At 42.1% G+C, this 21009-nt stretch overlaps 1 protein-coding gene across 1 annotated transcript; it reads left to right on the forward strand.

Annotated features, from left to right (window-relative positions):
- Positions 1–1794: 1794 nt before the first annotated feature.
- On the forward strand, positions 1795–20173 carry NRSN1 (neurensin 1). The gene is made up of 4 exons (XM_067752113.1): positions 1795–1930; positions 3711–3783; positions 9031–9228; positions 18523–20173. Exons 3-4 carry the CDS (start codon positions 9040–9042, stop codon positions 18919–18921), a joined length of 588 nt encoding a protein of 195 aa, XP_067608214.1. The 5' UTR covers positions 1795–1930; positions 3711–3783; positions 9031–9039; the 3' UTR covers positions 18922–20173.
- The last annotated feature ends 836 nt before the right edge of the window (positions 20174–21009 follow it).

A 21009-nucleotide genomic window follows, 5' to 3' on the forward strand; every position in this document is an offset into this window, starting at 1 on the left:
TGAAGTAGCTATTACTATAACCATTTTTTAGATGGAGAAAATGGGGCCTACTGTGGTGAAGCAACTTAACCAGGTTAAACAGCAGGAGGTTGTAGAAGCCAGGATTAAACCCACGTCTGTCTGATTCCAAGCCCTATTTAGACTAACTCTCCGGATTAATGGATGATAGATTCTTCGTGCATTGTCAAAAGAGACCATCACACTTAGTAGAAACCAAAAAGAAGTCAGCCACGCCCTTCCCAAAGACTAACCTCTGATAGATGTACAACTCCGAGCCCCTGAATTTTTCCACATGTGCTGATTCTTTTGGACTTTCAAGGATAGGAAAACACAGTAGCCATGTCACAACCTAAGAATAAATAAACCTTCACCAGATCCACACACTGAATATGGAAAAAAAGCAAGCTAACAAGCCACAAGTCAAAACTCCTGAAAGATGCACTTTCATGAAGACTGGGAAGGGAGAAAGAAATAAGTGGCACCTACAGGCTTAAGGGGTGTTGAAACTGGGACATGAGTTGCAAACCAGAGGAACATGGAAAACACAGCCATCTTTTGGTTCTCCTCAAAGCATTTGCTCGACATTTGCTTTGATATATTCACTGTTTAATAAAAACAGAGTTGTTTCTTAGTTTTTTTAAGCAAAATATCACTTATACCCTAAATCCTCTCCAGGAGATAACCTTGTAGATTCCAGTGCCCCTCCACCATTTAGCAGCTGTGTGACCCGTGACGAGCGATTGTGAGCCTGTATCACCATGGGGGCAGGTCACTTCTCTCTATGCCTCAGCCCCCTCATTTGTAAAATTGGAATAATAAAGAATAACCCCCACACATAGGGCTGATGTGAGGATTTAATGATTTAATATGCATATAATGAATATATATATGTACAATACTGAAAGCAACGCCTGGGACATAGTAAACACCACGTAAATATTGGATGTTATTATGTGTAGAATGGTTGTGCAAATATTAATTATTTTAGTAATCATTTTCAGCATTATGCCACTTACCAGGGGTCTGCAGAAAGTCTCCTGAAGCAGGGGTCGTTGTATTTATATGCTAACCTGCCCACACCTACACACATTTTTCTGAGGTGTTCACAGGTAATTTTCTAGTATGTTCTTGCCTTCGTGCATTTGTGTGTTTTTCTTGAATATCATCATTTAATTCATTTTCTTCATCATTCTTCCACATCACCCATGTAAGTCTAAATGACCTTGGGATCGGGGGTGAGGGGAGACACTGAAAGTGCCCAACGCTGACAAAAGTGAAAAGGTTCTTTCAGTCGGGCACCGCTCTGCCAGCCGAAGTTCCTCACCTCGGGTCTCGTCAAGGACAAAAAACAGGGTCCGGATAAGCCTTTACAAATGGGGGGCCGGGGTGGGGTGTGTGGAAGAAACAGCAGGTCCGTCTGCCTTCTCCATCCATCTAAAAAATACGTGTATGGAGGCCGCTACGGCCAGATACTGTGCTGGGCAGAAGAAAACTGGACATGGCAGAAGGCAGAGAAGATGCCCGTCCCCGTGGAGCTTCCGAAGAGCAAAGTAACCAGCCTCCCAGAAGGCCGGCCACCCTCCTGTGCGGACCACCAGACTCGGGGCGCCGGAAGCGGGACTGGCCAATCCGGGCCCCACCCACTCGCCTCACGTCCGCACAGCGCCGACCCGGCCCCTTCGGCGGCGGCGGCTGCGCGGGCCTCGGATGCGCGGGCACGCGGGACGCCCAGCTGTCAATCACGCGCAGGTTGAGCTCAGCTAGGCTGGAGCAGCAGCGGCAGCGGCGGCGGCGGCGGCGGCGGCGGCGGCGGCGGCGGCGGCGGCGGCGGCGGCGGCGGCGGCGGCGGTGGCGGCGATGGGACCCCAGCGAGAGATCTGCGGCTAGCTGGCTGCATTTGCTCCACGGGTCAGGGGATCGCAGGCGGCAGGTAAAGCCTTGCGGAGCCCAAGGGTGAGGTTTTCTAGGCTCGATGTGTCCTTCTCCCGCTCCTTTTTCTTTCCTTCCTCTCTCCACACGCACAAATATTCATATTTTCTCTGTCTCTCTCTCTCTCTCTCTCTGTCTCTCTCTCTCTCTCAGTCACACACACACACACACACACACACACACACACACACACCACCCCTAACTCGTTCACGATTATATGGACACAAATCTCTACAAAACCCATGCGTATTAAAATCCACGAACACGTACAAATTAGGAGTAGCTAACTCCATGCTTTGGCGGTTTGTGGTTTGTGTTATGTAAGAATTTGGGAGGTATACAGGGAAAACTCAGGAGTTTCTTTCCTGTGAGACAAGAAAAGTTGTAATATTAGATAAGAGTAAAAATGTATGTATTTGGAGTTTGCAAAACTGATTTGATTTCTTTTCCAGGCTGAATTTACCCCCTCCTTGCCTTTCCCACTCCTCTGCCGTATCTAAAGACGTCTGAGTTTTTGATATGATCTCAGCACCTACTTCTTCGTGTTGTTAGAAAGGAGGCTTGGGTGGGGGTCCTACCAAAGCTGATGACCTCAAAGAAAACAGAGCTGGAGTTGAACAGCTTATGTATACTTAATTGGTTCCTGGCTCTGTAGCAGAAATGTTTTCAGCACCTTGAAGAGCTCCTTTGGCTCCAGACCAAGCCAGCCTTTAGTGAAGGGCATGTGTAGAGTCAATTCCCTCAAAGAAAAGGGGGAAGGCGACAGATAAAAAGAAGGGACATTTAATGAGAGAGACAGGCACAGATGAGAGACAGACAGACAGACTTGTTTTCTTTTACTTATCCAGACCCAGAATCCTAATATAATTTGCTTCTTTGTCCAAATCTGCTCACATACCACCCACAAAATAAAATTTCAGGACAAATTAATGAGTCTTGAAGAAGGCTGGCTTGGCCATGGTACATACAGACTGAACCTGGAAAATACTGAAAACAGTTTTTCAGGGCTCAACTAGGCGTACACTCCTCAAGTCTTTGAGATTCTCCTGCATATGGATGGGGAACTGTTCATCAGAAAGAATTCTTAATGCCTCTTGAAAAATACAGCCCGAGTTATTTTATTTCACATGACTACAGTAATGTAGGAAACCAATAGCTCTATAGCTGGCAATGGCTTTTTAATTAAATCTTGCATGGGCACCTGCTTTTCTTAGGCAGATGGAAAGTAACATGATCGTGATAGGAAGAAAATGGATATAGGAGTAAAAATCAACCTAATGAGTAAATCATCCAAAGAGCCTTAGTAAGTCTAAAATGCATGTAAATGGATCATAAAATACAATAGCTATAAGATTAATTTATTTTACACTATAATGGGATAGGCACCAAAGAGATCAAGTCTGGAGTATCTGGGAAGCAAGTCATCTTTTTCTTTACAATTTGTAAAACACAAATTGGTCAGTCTAGTTGGTATTATTGACTACATGGAATAGAATTATATCAAAATAAGAATATATTTGTATAATGTGTTATAGTTTACATAGCCCTTTTCATTTATATTGTTTCATTGACTCTATAAACTCTCATGAGAGCCCATTAAAAAGTTATAAAATATGTTATACTTTTGTAAAAAAGAAAAAACTATCTTTGCTCTTGAACAGGAAGTCCTTTGTCAATGTTTTTGTCAATATTAAATGATTCTTTACAAGTTATAAAAATGACTTATGAAGTTTAGACTTTTATCTGGATCACATTCTGCAGAGATTTTTGTTCTTAAATAGGTTTGAAGAATGAGCCATTAAAAGGAAAGGTCAAAGAGTAAACAACAAGAAGAGGAAGAGGAGGATTTCAAAGGTAAGACTCAAACCTTGTCACATGTAAATTCATAAGCACCTTCTGGTCTGCACATCGATAAAGAAGAGGTTTAAAGAGAATATGGGTTCTGTTTCTCTTCTCATTGCAGTTTTGGACTTTATTTTACCTTACTTAAAAGTACATCTCAAAGGGGCAAAGTAATAAGATAACTGCGTATCATTACCCCCTTTTTTAAAAATTATAAAAGTGGCTGCATAGCCACTGACTTAGAGGAAATAAAAATTCACAGTGCAGAGCCACAATCTCTACCACTATTCCAGGACAATAAAATATCTCTGAAATGGTTCATTGGTAAAAATACATTTTCAGGTTTTAAGGTTATGCTTATATAATTCCCGAATGCCTGATTTAAATATGAAAAAGCTGTTAGCAGGCTTTCATGCCTTCCTGCATCCACTCTTGAGTCTAACTGATTCTTTTAAGCGAATTGACCTTTTGGTGTAGTGTTGGATAAATGGTCTAAATCAGCTATGCGCCTATACCTTGCAGCACTGGCCCTGTGGAAAAGTTTCTCTAATGGGAACTTCACTCTCATTATCTCAGAATGATTTTATGGGAGAGAAAAGCGCAGTATAAAAACTTGAGTGATCTTTCAGAGAGAATAAATAGAACAGGGCCTGTGCCTGGCTTCACAACTGACTCACACATAGAGCCATGGGAAAACACTCATCCTTTTTGTGCCTCAGTTTTCTGCCTCTCTTCTCTCAAGGAGACCATGAAGACAAATACCATAAAATCTCTGGTATTCTTAAGGTTTCATGAGGCATAAAGCCTTATTTCTATTTCCATGGCTATGAACATTTTTCAAGTAAAATAAAGAGTAACTGCTTCTATTAGACTGAAATTCAAATTTCCAACAAACTGATACTTTAGTGTAGTAGTACACATATAGATCATGGTAACACACACATGAGTTTGTTTGCTGAATAGAGTAATCATTCGAGGGATTCTCAGCATTTATACTTCTCCCTGCTGCAAATACCTCGTTTTGGTGCCCATTTTGTTGCACTTACTGCTTCAGAAGTGTTTCTTCTTCTAACCCGAGTCAACTGAGAGCAAAATGTGTGTCCCACTCATCTTTGTAAGCACCGTCTCACGTAATCTGGCATATAACCAGTGGTTTAAAAACACCGAAGGAAGGGAGGAATGAAAAATCAAGGACCACTCAGGCCATCATCCACACCAACCCATCTGGAACTCTGTGCCAAGAAATTTCAAAGTGGTAAACAGGACAGAAAATGTCCTTGCCCTGGTGAAGTTTACAGTTTATCATGTACAAGTTCTATCAGACCATCAAATAAACCACATAACAGAGGATCAGGTAATAACAAGTTCTATGAAGGGGAACAAATCTAGACAAGGGGATAGAGAGTAATAGAGGGCTGATATTGATTATGCTCATTGTAGAAAGCCTCTCAGAAGAGTTTGGGGGTTTGAATATCCATTTAATGTATAACTGTGCATGAGGTTGAGATAGATACCATAAACAAATAATAAAAAGAAGAAAACCATGGATGGATCCTCACTTATCAGCACCCATAAGGTCGTTCAGGAAAAATGAAAACAATTCCCCCTTCATAGATGACCAAGTAACCAGACACTTATGCTGCTTGTGCTCCATCACGATGGCCATGCTGGCAGTGAAGATGCAACAGGCTCCACCAGAGTGTTTATAAAATGAAAACTCACAAGGACTCATTTAAATACTATACTGGAGAATATTTTCACTCACCTCCCCCTATGCATGTACTTCCTAGGATGTTAAGTCTTTCTCTCAAGAAAGGAGCCCCTTCAGGATCCATCACTAACAGCAGCCATAGATTTAACATTACTGTTTTTGCTGCCACTACTACACCTATTGAAACACAAACACCGCAATTCTCATAAAACCTTACTCATTAAATAAATGCTGAGGCAAGCTGAAACGCCTTTGCACATAACTTCCCTTTCTTCTCAACCCTGGTGTATCATATACTCATTGCCCAGCTTTTAAAGTGACTTTATTAAATGACCTCATGTATATCAACCAGGTAGATTCCAAATAACTGTAACATTTTCTATATTGGGACAAAAAGTTACCTATGAGGAATGTAACTCTCTTGAGTTTTTGCAAGTGCAAAATTTCTACTCTAAAATGTTATATTTTAAAATACATGTTCTACCAAGTGATCCGTCTCCTCTAACAGTGAATTCCAACAAATTATATGTTTGGAAAGAGGTATGAAACCTCTAAGACCCCCCAGGGACTACTATTTTAGGCAACATACACTATACTAAAATAACTTATTGAACAAATAAACAATACACAACCATTCAGTCTACTGAATACCAAGTAACTAACCTAACTAGTAGCTTATATACTCTTTTAAACTAAAGCTTCATGCACACTATAATAAAGCAATCTGACAATCAATCATTGAGAGCATGGGAGGAGATGGGAAATCCCTAAACCCAGTTGTTTATCAAACAAAAATAATCGACTCATTCTGTAAATTCATGGCCAAAGACTCTTGAAAAATCTATGTCTAGAAGGAATTAGAGGTTATCTGGTCCAGCCATCTTATTTTAAGGATGATGCAACCATAGCCCAGAGAGGTTACTGAGCTTACCTGAGATGTCAAAACCAGTAAGCTGCAGATCAAGAACTAGCATTAGAGCCCATTCTTTGCTCGGTGTGGTTATCACAGCGCAGGCCGTGTTCTTGTACTTTGTACGCCTGGAGGGGAGAATAAGATTTGTTGGGATTTCTCTTCTGGAATGTATCTAACATCACTAAAAATCCATTCTGACTTAGAGTAGAGCCATCTATCACTCAGGCTCAAAAGCATTTGTTTTATGACATTTTCTATCTCTTTTATGATTTTACCTATATTGTGTTTAACCAAGTTGGACTACTGAGTCTCATCCTATAAAGCAGAAACATTTAACCTAGTGTGCTGGAAACAAGCAGTGCAGGGAATGACTACAATATGTCACAAGGTCCTGCTCTGCACCAAAGCTAAATCCTGAGAAAGAATGATTTTAGCATCTAAGGAAGATAACTCTTACTGTTGCTATGAGGGATTGTTTTTATTCCTATCATATCTATTTTTGTCCTTTTTTCATGTTAAAGTCTCCAATGCTTTATTGAAAACCTGAACATATATATTTGTATGAGTTGGTTCTGATTATGCAAATATATGATTCAATCTATACTCCTGTTTACTGTATTGTCATCTTTCATCTGCTCCCTGACTCATGATATAAACTGTAGCAGATGATTTTTCTTTGCCTCAGTTTCTTCAGTGACAAAGCAGACTTAGTAATACTAATCCCATTTCCCCTTGACTGAAAGTTTATTAGAATGTCTTAAAAGAAAGTGCCTTTAAAATTATTCTACTTGGATATCACTAGTAATGGCCCCTTATTAATCATCTTCTTTGTGTAAGCATTAAATAAAAGGTACTGAAGAGATCATCCTAGCATTTAAAATATGAAAACTAGGTTAACAAAAGAATTTGGTCCATCAGACATTGCAGCTCTAATCAGGCAAAGTCCCTTCTGAAATCTTGATTTTTTTATGAAATAATATCCTTCTGAAATGTTAAAAAGAAAAAAAACAAAAATAAATTTCCTTTCCTGATCTCTCCTCCTGGGTGATTTCTTTAGATGGTAGCTGGACCTGAGACAGGAAGAAGTCACTAGGAGGTAGGCACTAAATGTAACATTGACCAACACTTTAAAAGATGAGGTTATCAGTCACCATCAGTTATACCTGTTTGCATCATTTTTCTAAGGTCAGGGCCACATTTTCCTGAATTTGACCACATGTTCTAACCAAAACCCACTTGTGGCTGAGGGCACACATTTACAAGATATTCTTAAGGTTCACTTTGTGGCCATGGGACAGTGAGTCCCTGGGTTCAACTTTGACTTTAGCCCCATGATTCTATACAACCAAATTAAGTGGCCACATAGGGACACCTGCTAGAATTTTAGATTAAGTTTTTCTTGTAGGTAAACATTACTACTTGGTTTCTTGGCAAGTAATTGAAAACATTTAATATGTCTTCTTATTGCCTGGATTATAGCACAGGTCCTGAGAACCTGGGTCAGTGAGAAAATTATCCTCCTTCTATATCGTTCCTTGCTTTGTCATGTTGAGACAGGGAAAACTGTCTAGAGTTTAAAACTATGTCCACACAGGGAAAACCATCTAGAGGATAACTGAACAATCTAAAAAAGTATTTCATATTTCTAGCTACCTATTTATCTGCTTATATGGAGATCAAAAAACCAAAGAACAAACAGAATAACTGAGAATTCTCTGACTCACCAAAATTTCTGTCCTTCAGTAATTCCTTTTTTTTTTACCATGAATTATTAACCACATGCCTCTAAGGTCAAATTAGATCAGATCAAGTTGAAATTTCCATCTGAAGAAGGCAGAGTCCCAAACAACCCACCCAGAGCTTAGTGTCATTAAACAATTCTCTGAATTTTTTATTTATAGTAGACACTTAATGGGAAATAGTAAAAGGCAGGTCTACCTTCTGCATTATGCTCTAGCATCCCACGTGGACAGATGTATCCACAAATAATGCCTGAAATATCTGGAGTTAGAGTCAGTGAGGTATCAATTATTGGCCAAGCCATTTGTGATAAACCATGAAGCAACTTTTTAATAAAGCTTCTGTACAACTTGACAATTGTTAGAGCAAGATACATGAGATCCTAAGGCAAAATTTCAAATAGCTACGTAACACCATGTAGTTTCCACAAGGGAACATGGTTAAGCATTGAAGAGGACAGTCCAGGACAAATTCCATCTGTACCAAGTGAGAGTGCCTTCCTAATCCTTTAACATGGAAGTGTAAAGACTACTAGATTCTAAGAGATTAAAGATTTCTTGTCAAGACACTGAAAATCTCAGCTTCTTTGTTGCCATTTCTCATGTGCTTCCTGCTTAAATTTTTGCATCATCTAAGTGAGCTGTGCTGTTATGTCTTGTTTCATTTATGGAGAACCAGTTCTAGACATTGAGTGTTTGGGATAATTTTGCTTCTTCTCAGTAGAGAAGAGCGGCTTGGGTTAAAAAGGCAGGTCTTTAAACATGTCTTTTCTTGCCAGAAAAGAGCATTGTTCAAACAGGCTGACATTATTCAGCCTGGTTCTTACCTTTAATTTGCCTTTTGATCCTGAGGCCAGAGCTCATGTGGTTGATGCCTGTGGGTGCTGTCATTCCAGCTGGGAAGGATGAGTTCTTGCAGCAACGTTTGTGGGTCCAAGCAGGCACAGGCTGCTACCGAGGGCGGGTACCAGCGCTATGGAGTCCGGTCCTACCTGCACCAGTTTTATGAGGACTGTACCACCTCGATCTGGGAGTATGAGGATGATTTCCAGATCCAGAGATCACCTAACAGGTGGAGCTCAGTATTCTGGAAGGTAAGTAAAGAGCATGTGTTTAACTCAGGAAGTGGAGAAGTCATTTGATACGGGAAATAACTCAGCTATAGAGAACTGAGAAGTCTGGGACTCTGTGTGTGGATCCCTCTCAGTGTCACTAAGTTCAGTTTTCTTCCTTAGGAAAGGAGACTATAACCCGTGGGCTGAAGAAAGCCTCTACACACAGCACAATTGTTGATTTGCAGGTTAAACATAAATAGATATAATTGCCATCATTAATTATTATTTTTGCTATTGTTATTAACATGCCACTAAATTCACCAACTATGACAGCCATCCAAAGGCAAAACATGCTTTCAGCCTCCCTTAAGGTTTGGTAAGTATCATTTGACAAATTACAATAATTATTAGAAGAAACAGTTGGATACTAGAGAGAGTTAATACTGAGACATAATACAGTGGTCAGTCTGCCAGCTCTGCCTCTCCTGGATATGTGGTCATGAGGCTTTATGAGCTTCAGCTTCCTCAAGTGGAAGGAGCCTCACTAGACAATAAGTTCAGTCATTCAGCATATAATTAGTGAGCACCTACTCTGTGCCAAGAAGTTGCAAAGTACCAGAAATTAAAGTGGTAAATGGGAGAAGAAAAAGTCCCTTGCCCTCAAGGAACTTACAATCTATCGTGGGAAACAGACCATAAACAAATAAACCACACAACAGAATGGTAGTGGCAAGTGCTATGAAGAGAAATAAATCAGAATAAGAGGATAGGGAAGGATGGAGAACTGGTATTTAGTTGTGCTGATCACAGAAAGCCTGTCAGAGGAGATGACCTTTGAGCAAATACCAGGGAGTAAACCATAAAATTACCTGGCTGAAGGTCACTGTAGGCTGGGAAAATAGCAAGTCCAAAAGCTCTGAAATGGGAACACTGGTGTGTTTGAAAAATAGCAAGAGATCCAATCTGGTTGGAGAGGAATGAGAGAGGGGAAAGAACAGGTGATGGATTCAGAAAAATAACAGGACACAGATGATGTGTGTGGAGCCTTGTAGGTGACAGTGAGGACTTTGGCTTTTACCTTGAGATCCATGGGAAGCCACCTGAACATTTCAAGCAGATGAGTGACATGACCCGACCAGTATTTTAACAAGATCATTCTGGCTACAGTACAGAAAATAAATTATAGGAAGGCAAGGATAGAAGCAGCTAGATTATTTAAGAGGCTGTTAAAGTATCCAGGCAAGAATAATAGTGGCTTAGATTACGGTGGTGTTAATGGAGATGGCGAGAAGTAGTCAGATTTAGCATAAAGTTTGAAGGGCAAGCTGTCAGGACATGTTGGCATATTAGAAACGAAAGAAAGAAGAGTCAAGCATGACTTAGACTCGCAGCCTGAGCTCTTTAGTGGATGATGTTATAATTCACTGGGATGGAGAACACCAGGAGAGCAGTGGGATGGGTGGGGAGTCAAGAGTTTGATTTTGGCATTGCTACATTGGAGGTGCCTATTAAACATGCAAGTGGAGATCTCTAGTAGCAATTTAAATATACTTCAGCTCATGAATTGGGAGTCGCTGATACATACAGTGTATATAAGGTACCAGACTAGACAAGATCACCTAGGAAGAGAGTATAGACATAAGAGAGAAGAAGGCATCGAATGTTCCAACATTTAGAAATCAAAAAAAGGACAAGGATGTAGGAAGGGCTACTGAGAAGGCACAGCTTTAGATGATGCCTCAGATTCCCTCCAGGTCTAATATTCTGTGTTTTGGAGGTTTCTGATCATCCCCAACTTTCTCCCGAAAGATCCCAGAAACTTTGACATTGATACCGACATAAATTTACAATGTACTGGCAATAGAGTTTAACAAGAGGCAGTGTAACATAGTGATGATTATGAGCACGGACTCTGGCCTCAGATTACATGGGTTCAAATCTCAGCTCTGTAACTTTGGGTAATTTAATTGACCTTAAATGAGCCTCTAATGGTGATACTTATAGTACCTACCACATAAGTTGTGAGAATTAAATAAGATAATAGATGCAAAGAGCTTAGAACAATGTCTGGTAGGCACTCAATAAGCACTTAATATATTAGCTCCTAGTACCAGATGTCATATGGAACACTGAGTTCTGAAATAGAAATAAAACTGGAAATCTAGTTAATAAATAAAATATTGGTAATGTGATTATTACTATGGATTACCCAAGACCTGTGTTGATTCAAAATCTTACTAGTGTCAGGCACTCTGTATTAGAATTGGTCAAGCCAGCCTTCTTATTCTGTACAAGTGTCACCTCTGATGACTCCGTACTGGCCTGGACCAATGAAATACATAGCCAAGCTTGGCACATCTTGTATTTACCCAGGCAAGTGGGTGGTTGCTTCTCTATATGTCAAAAAAACAAATATTTGCCTCACAGGTCTATTGTGCCAAGAGCCTAAAATGCCACTGACATACAGAATACTGCAAATGCTAGTGGTTCCAAAGCACTAGTAGTGATACGAGTTGTGAAGCTATAACTCCATCAAATAATACATGGGTATGGATTTACAATAAAGAACTCTCAGTAAATTACCAAGCCTAGAATTCAGATTTCAGTATTTTCTCTCTTCTGTTTAACGCAAACAAGATCCAAAAGTATTTGTTCCCTGTTGTGCTGGACCTACTTCAGAGAATAAAACCAGGCAAAAGTCCATGGCCTCACAGAGATTATATTCCAGCAAAATCCAAATCTTAGACTTACATCCTAACCATAAAACACTAGACTGGGCACTCAGAAGCCTACAGTCAACTTGAAAAACCAAAGAATTCACTGTCTTAGAGACCTCACCCCTACCAAGGGAATAAACCAACCATTCTTGGGTTTCCTCCTAGGGAATATAAGGGAACTCATGCCAGCGAGCGTATGAAGTGCTTTGAATCAACACAGAGAGAAGCACTGATTATGCACGTGTTTCTATTATGATACTTTTCTTATGTTTTTTCTTTCATTTCAATCTGCATCTTGTAAGTGGTTCAAGATGTGGGCTCCCCCTTCCCTCTCTTCCACTATAGCATTGCTGAGGCCACGTGGGTCTCTCACTGTGGGCCACGCTCACAGAGCCTCAGGAGGACTCTGCTGGTGACCCAGCTCCTTAGCGGTGGGCAGCAAGGAGGGGCTTAATGAGAACAGGGATTGGAATCAAATGGGCCTGAGCCAGAAACTTTGCTCTACCACATGGACCGATGTAACCTCGCTCTCACAATGCTGTTCTTTCTACACATGTTTATATGTCCACTGTGCACAAACCTCTGTGGTGGGCTCCGGGATTCAGTTGTGAACACAACACTGTTCTTCACCTGACGGAGTTCACAGTCAAATAAGGAAGGTAGATGTGTACAGAGATTGTTACAATCCACCATGCCAGTTGTTGCAGTACTTACTGGACAGATCTGATGCAGCCTGCGGAGGAAGTGACTCCACAGAAGAGTTCACAGGCACAGAAAAGCACTATAGAAAGAAGAGCATCGCAGAAGCTGCGTCATGAGAGAAGATGGCATGCTCAGGAGATGCCAACAGTTCACTGTGGCTGGGGTAAGAGTTAGGCGTGGAGGACAAAGGCCAAGAGATGAACACGGTAATGTATACAAGAGCCAGATCACAGAGACTCAGCAAGGTTGTGAAGTAGAAATTTCTCCAGAACCTTCCTGCTTGACTGAGTACAGTGAGTAGGTAAGATAATAAAGCTAGGCTTTCTTGGGAAGGTTGTCTCACAATCAGGTGTAAACAGCCCCTACACACACACACACACACACACATATACAGTATTATACACATTCTCTGTGCCTCACAGCTTCTGGATTACTGCATGGTGGCCTCCGCCACTGCTAATTTACCTGCAACTGCTGCCATCTGCAAAAATCTATGTGACACAGTCCCACCTACCCCCTGCCACCCACCGCCTCTGCCCAAGGGCCTAACAGGCTGTGGTGGTGTTTTTCTTTCTCACCCTTGCACTTGACCTTGACTAAGACTGCTGCTACTTGATGGTGCAGCAGACAGCTGAAGTACTGCAGGTATGAACTAATGGGAGCAGTCTTCTTACCCCAGTCGTTCTTTCCTCACCCCAGGGTTATCCTCCTCCTTACCTTTCCCTCAACCAATATCAGAAATCTCCCAAAGGGTGTTAAATAGCAACGGGCAGGTACAAGGCAAGACCGCTTCCTCCACAGACTTACTAAAAGTGAAAATGATGCTGGTACCTCTCTTTTCTCTCAAGACCCTCCTCCTACCTGTCCCAATCTCTCCAGTTTCCCCCTTAAGCTAAGTCAGAGTTTAAACTTACATCTTGGATTTCTCTTCAGAGTCTTGCTAGATATTAAGGAGATGGTTTTATTCTAGAAATGAATAAGGAAGTCCCTTAAGAGGAGAAACCATGTGGTATTATTAAAAAAAAAAAAATTTCTCAGATGACACTTGAAAAATGGACAAAGGATGAGACTAGCCATGGAGACCATCAGAATGCTGTTGCAATGATCTGGCCAAGAGTTAATAATGCTCTGTTACCATTAGAGTAGCTGTAGTGATGGAGAGACAAGATTCAAGAGAATTCTGAGATAGAATCAATAAGATTTAATTATCCATTGACTACGAATGTGAGGAAGGACTCAGTGAATGGGCAGGTGGCAGGAATGCAGAAAAACTGGGAAGGAAAGAAGAAAGGAACACCATTTTGAATATTTGGGTTTTGCAGAGCCTTTGGGACACTTTTGTGTAGATCCTCCCATTGGCTGTCATAAATGTGGGGCTACAGCCCAGGAGAGAAATCTAGGCTGGAGCTGGACATTTGGAAGTCACTGGTATATAGATGCGAGTTGAAACTGCGGCCACAAATTAAACCATAGAGAGAACATATTGAGTAAGAGATGTGAGTCAGGGCTGGAACCCTGGGGGACACCAATAATTTAAGAGTGTCTGGCAAAGCAGGTTAAGAGTGAGTTGGTAAAGACAGAAGTGGAAGAGAGTTGTGTCAGCGATAATCATTGGTGAGAGTTTTAAGAAAGCCTAAGTACTTAAAATCAATGACTGCAGAATATGCAAATGAAGAAAAGAAAAATTGGATTTGACAATTAGGAAGTCATCAGTGACCTCAGAGAGAGGGGCTTCAGTGAAATGGTGGAGGACTAGGCTTGGCTACCAAGGGTAGGAATGAGTTCAAGCAGTAGCTAGTGGAGGACACAGGGCTCTAGAATAGGTTTTGAAGATGGAAGTGATTGAATGTGCTGACAGGCTGGAGGGACAGAGCCTCTGTAAGGCAGCGGAGCCAATGCAGGATCCTGCTACCCAGGTGAAGGAGGGCTGTGGAGACTGTACCAGGTGACGCATATGTGGAAGGACCTGATCCCAGCCCGGCACTGGTCACTGCTTTGCAAAGCTCAGTGTCCCTACAAGCAGGTCAGGCAAGAGGGTCAGGACAGATGAGTTAGAATCTGCCATCACTCTGGCAGGTGACAGCACTCCGAGCTCAGGTCCTGCTAAGGAGCGGTGGGTAGCAGCCCTCAGGGCTGATGCAGAAGAAGAAAAGCCAGTCTTCACTCTTGCTGCACTTCCTCTGAATTTTACCTCTAACCCAGAAGGCTTCTTTCCCATTTAGCTCCATCCAGCAATCTCCCCCCACACGCCGCTCTTCCCTGCCATGCTGGTTCTTGCCTCCACCAGTCATTACCGCCTCCTCTCTGCCAGAACAGCTGTGTTGCTCCTGCTGCCAGCTCCGCTTATTGGAGTGAACTGCATTTTCAGATCTCATCAGCTCACAGACAGACCACGAAGGGGATGCTGGTCAAAAAACAGCAGCTTCTGGCTTGTGGGCCCCAGAAGCAGAATTTCTGGAATCCAAGCTCTCCCCTCTGTCCAATCCTCCTTTCCAACAGCAGGGACTGGGTTTTCACCCATCCTTCGCACAGTCAAGAGAGTCATCAGAAGTCACAGCACAAAAACTGCTCTTGCTGCTCTCTTTAAAGTTTGCTTTTCATCACCTGGAGAGGCCCTTCTCTCTCCCTATTGGTGCTGATCTAACATCCCACACCACCAGGCTACTCTGGGAAGCCCCTCACCCAGCAGCATTGCAACTCTTTGCATGGCTCCAAACAGAGCTGGTTTGCTCTCTTAGAACCTTTTAAAAAAACCTCTGTGTTGCATTTCTTAAACTCTATTTAATAGAACCCCTTTTCTCTTAGACCTGGGACCACTTCAACTTAGAGCTGTGTCCAAAGTTTATGATACCATATGGCATCACTCCCAAAATTTTTATTCCATTCAGTACTCCAAGATGGTACCAGGATTAAGCTGATATATCCCAGCATCCCTCCTCACCACTACTACACTCAGGGAAGTATTCCCAGCATTTTCCCTTCATGCCTACCATCCCACGCTCTCCCTGACATGTTTGAACAGGTTTGGAGTCCCTCTCTGGGCACATCTTTTGGAGATCCTCATTAGACTTGCATTGATGGCACCCTCAGAATCCTGGGCATTACATACTATTCATTACGTCATGCTCCCCTCCACAGATGGCGGGCCTCTCTCTGATCCTCTGATTTAACAGGGAATAGGGAGAAGGCTTGGGGAGGCCAGCCACTTTCCAGTTCTTGAAATGAGCAGGAGTTCTGCCATCTGCAAGGCAGGGTTTGCCTTTTAGCTTCTGAGTGATATTCCAAGAGTGGATTTTAATCTATAAAGCACTGCTCAACTGAGGAACAGACTGCTCTGAGAATCAATCACCTGGCTCCGGATTCAGCAGTCTGGTGGTTTAAGTGAGTCAGTCAGGAATATATATTGGACACAGGCTGGACTGACTGCTGCGGAGAGAAAGACAGAAATAGAAGATGGAGCACCCTGGCCTCCCTTGCTCTTAAGAACCTTAGAACCGAAGATGGATACATTTTTGCTGCCCTCAATTTTTGAGAATCTGTACCAGTTCTTGAGGAGGGAGGTAATTTAGTGACATACGAAGCATGTCACCATGGATATTTAAGTTAATTTAGTTTGTGCATTCAGAATATTCCAACGTGAGTCATCTTTTAAATATTGTAACGGTTAGTCTTTGAAGGTGAATTTGACACCATTCTTCAAAAAATGTAGAAAGCCATCCAAAGTGTGATTTTACGACCCAATTTTTTCTGCAGTACTTATATCTTATGTACAATAGTTTTTTTTTCCCAGAAGACATTATACTGACTCTTTTTGTTGGTTTTTCAGTTTCTTTACACTATTACATAATGGAAATTTGTTCGTATATGGTGACTAAAACTTTATTGTAATTTTTTTTAAATTATAGAGGTAATGTACAAAATAGTAATCGGTGAAGTATCATGGGAGAATGAAAGTGGGGAGTGGGGCTTAGAAGTCATGCAGACCTGGGTTAGAGACCACGTGCTTAAAGAGTGGACTTTGAACTATGTTTCTTCAATCCAATAAACCTCAGTTTCTTATAGGTGAAATGGGGATAAAAATATCTACATCTCATAAGATGCTGGTGAGGATTAAGTGGAAAGCACAGTGCCTAGGTCATAATCGATGCTCAATAATATGAGCTCTCTCCCCCCCTTTGTTAGAGTGATGGATTTGCAAATGTTTTCTATTATCCAAACTCTCTACTAAAGAAGTATCTAATAAAGTGTATTACCCTGAAACATAGTAAATAAATAGATAAATATACTTTAGATGTTCAAGATTAAATGGTGTTATACATTTGGTTATTTTTCCAACCTTGTTATTTTAACTAAAAGCAATTAGGAACAGGAGGAAATGAAAAATGTGTTTAAAAAATAAGCTGTATTAGCTGTTCTTTATTCCAAGTACTGAGTGACTGTTGCAATGCTCTTGCCAATGCAGCATAATTTTACAAGAGGCACATTTCCAAATAATAATATCTACTTATTAAAATGTATGACTTAGGCAGGCACAGGGCTGAGTGCTCTCATTTTGTCCTCACAGCTTTATGAGGTAGGTACTGTTATCATTTATCATTTTATAAATGGGAAAATTAACGAGAGTATTTAAGTAACTTTCCTTCTATGATTCAAGTACTAGTTGGCAGTGCTAGAATCCAAGGCTGAGTCTGTTAATTCCAAACCTCCGAGCTTAAACTGCCAAATGGTATATTACTTTCCATTTTCAGTGGGTTACATTTTATTAGAACTTGAGCTAATGCAGTTTCATCTCCATCTGCTGCTCTTAACATTTCTCAACATCTGCACAAGTAAAGCCCAAACAGCTACATGTTAGAAGAGAAAGAGCACTGGCCTGGAGGTCAGATCTGTGGCTTCTAGCCCATCCTCTGCTACTTGCCAGTTGTCTATCTTTGGGGCAGTGACCTACCCTCCACGAGGCTACATTTCCTTGCCTATAAACTGGTAATGATGGTTCCTTCTTCACTTGCTTGGGGAAGGGGTGAGTAGTTACACAGACTGTCGATGGCCACCTGCCGAAATCACCTCTATGTTGAACAAGCTGAGTATATTACTCATCACAGTGAGACAGAATGACACCATAGGGGCTCCTGGGCATTTCAGTAAGAGAGTGTAAGAAAGGATGTATTATAGGATGTGGGCTTTAGTTGGGTGACTTGGGATTGCAGGGGTTTGGGAAGTCTACAGGAGCCAGAGTTCACTCTGGATTATCAGGAATGATCCTATGATTGGGTATCTTAATAAATCCTATCTATACGGAGGGCGGACTAGAGTGAGACTAAGACTGTAACTGTAAAGAAGCAGCAGTCATTTATATTGGGTGGGGTGGGAGGTGTGCAGAATCTTGTGGTTTGCACAATGACCTTGTTTTTGTCTGCGCTTAGACAAAATTATGAAGTGGCCTTGGTTTGTCACACTTCATCATGGGTGCAGAATGAGCCTGTCTGATGTTGAGGTTCTGCAAGATTGACTGTGCCCACAAAACAACATGGTATCAGTGGGGGCCCCAGGCCAGCTTCTAAGAACATCAAAGCCTAGTGGATAGAGTAAGGCCAGCTCCTGGGTATCGGGCTGCTTTTCTCTTGCTCAAGACCAAACAAGACAAAGTAAACCAAAGGGGGCGCTGTTGATTGCAAAGCATTGGACAAACAGGAAGCTCAAAGGAAAAATCAAGGCAGTGCTGCAGTTCCTGGTTGGCATCAAAATCAGAAAAGTCCTCCTTCACCTTCTTTTTTAACTACAAAAATTATGCAGGCTTCTCATACAAATTAGAAGTGACTGGGGAAAGTCTCTTCTCTCAGAAAACAAGGCCAGTCCTGCCCTGGAGACCTGAAGTACCAGGTTTACTGTCTTATTTCACTGTGTCTTTCGCTAGGTTGGACTCATCTTGGGCACAGTCTTCGTGATTCTCGGATTGACTGTCCTGGCAGTGGGCTTTCTTGTGCCCCCCAAAATCGAAGCCTTTGGTGAGGCCAATTTCGTGATGGTGGACACACACGCTGTCCAGTTTAATGGAGCCCTTGACATGTGCAAGCTGGCGGGCGCCGTGCTCTTCTGCATCGGGGGCACGTCCATGGCAGGGTGCCTGCTGATGTCAGTGTTCGCAAAAAGCTACTCCAAAGAAGAGAAATTCCTTCAGCAAAAGTTTAAAGAGCGAATCGCAGACATCAAGGCCCACACCCAGCCCATTACAAGAGCTCCAGGCCCGGGAGAAACAAAGATACCAGTCACTTTGTCCAGGGTTCAAAATGTCCAGCCCATAGCGGCAACCTGAAACATTTTCCAGCCCGGTCCTCCCCTCTGTAATTTATGCCCAGTGTTACAAGGGAGCAGACCAGTTTGGGAAATGATATAGATTTGGTGTTGACCTGCCCCAAGGCTGTGCTGGGCTGTGGGCAGTGTGGTGTGTGAGCTCACACTCATTCCGTTCAGTGGCCCTGGGAACCGTTGATGCCATGGGTCAGCCTGGGCACATGCACCCGGCTGCTTAAAAGGTGTTGCTGGGTGCCCACCAGGAACTCTCTGGAACTCCCCTCTCATATAGTGTGACTCTGTGTCATTTTCTGTGTTCTTGGAAAGCGCTGAACAGTTTAGACCAGCCTACCAATGGCTGACGTGGTCCGTTTTACTTTCTAGTATTGGTTTTTCTAATCTTTCCTGTGTGGTGCTGCCTTCCATTCCTTGTCTCACTACATGTAAGATATTGTCCTGTGTTCACAGAAAAATCAAGTTCCCTGATTTTGACCCAAACTTTGGTCTTTTAACTCTAACTTAACATGAGGTTCTTGAAATCAGACACAAACGTATCAGAATTCTCCATAAGTCTTTTGCTGTTTTCTGTAGTGTTTTCCCACTTAAAGAGCTCAAATTGCCAACTTTAGAATCTTGGGAAATAAATTAATATTAGGAGAATCTATTTATGCAGTGTACAAAAGCACTGAATTAGAAGCCAAGAAATTTGAGTTCCTATTACTAACTAGCTGTGTGATCTTGGGGAAAGCATTTAACCTCCCAGGCCTCAGTTTCCCCACCTGTAGAACAGGCATCCTGGTCTGTGATGTCTGAGATTCCGTTTTTGCCGTGCATCATTGTGTGTCCACGACCAAGGATGTTTACAGTGTTCTTGTGGCTCTCACCACAGTGGGATTCTTCCAGACCTGGACTCCCAGAAAGTCACCAAATCAGCAGCCTCGATGCCACCTACTTCTAAATATCCAACTCCAGCAGTTTATACAATGCAGTCATATTTTTATAAAAACAAAAGTAAGCCATCCTCCAAAAAGAAACCCCTGAGTAGATATTAACCTTAAAGAGGGTTTTCTTTCTCAGAGAAGACATTTTCTTCTCCAGTAAAATGTTCATCTCATCCCTTTACACTTTTATTTAATCTGTGGACTTAAACTAGCCTGAGGGAAATGGAACACATGACCTTGGTATCCTCTCAGAATCTGTGACACCTTCAAAGTCTGCCTTTTTTTTTTTTTCCTTTCCTTCACTGGATAAATAAAATATGTGAACAAGCAGAACTCGAATTGCATTGTCATTCCTTTGGTGTGGCTGTTTTCTCTCCAACATGTAATTTTCCATTCTGAGGCTAAGTGAGCTCTGCTGGTCCCCTGGCAAAATGGAAGAATAAATGAAGCAATTAGTGCTTTTGTGCACATGGTTTGTTTTGCATCGTCCAGCATAAAACACGGGGCAAATTAGCATCCTTAACATGGATCATTAGCTAGGTTCAGGAGAAACTGTTCTAGTTTCCTCAGGTTCTTACCTTCCTGTGGCAATGCCATTTTACTTTTGTTCTTTGAAGCCTTATTCAAGTCCCCAGGCACCTGTTCAAGGCAACATCGTGAGGCTTTCCATGTTGGCTTGTGTTGTATACCAAGAAATCTTTGAGAATGAGATGACTTTCAAAAGCCTCCAGAATGAAAAATAATGACTGTAGGGCTTGGGAATTTTTAGGTGCAGGCATGCCAGCAGCCATAAAAAAATCAGCTCTGTGCCTCAGACAAAGGCCTCAAAGGAACAGAGATGGAGGAAGTAAGAGCTGAGTCTGAAAGAGGGATTCGGCATGCCCTGTCTTTGCTGTCCTGCCTAAGCTTTGTGGAAACAGGTACTTGTAAGGACCCTCCCAGTCCGTGGAGCAGGGATTGAGGGATATTGAAGGAAAGCAGAGGAAGGAGGCTGAATGGTATTAGGAAATACAGCTTGATCTTTGCAAAGAGTACAGGCCTGTGCAATCAGAGGGTGAGGAGCAGCCAACTAAAGACTTCACAAAGCCATTTCCAGGCCTGTTTGGGCAGATGTCAGGGGTATGGCAAACTGCAACAGTCCTAGAGCCTTGGTCTCAGCCTGCTTGCTG

This window comes from Pseudorca crassidens, chromosome 10 (genome assembly GCF_039906515.1).
Source record: "Pseudorca crassidens isolate mPseCra1 chromosome 10, mPseCra1.hap1, whole genome shotgun sequence".
NCBI classification, from domain to species: Eukaryota; Metazoa; Chordata; class Mammalia; order Artiodactyla; family Delphinidae; genus Pseudorca; species Pseudorca crassidens.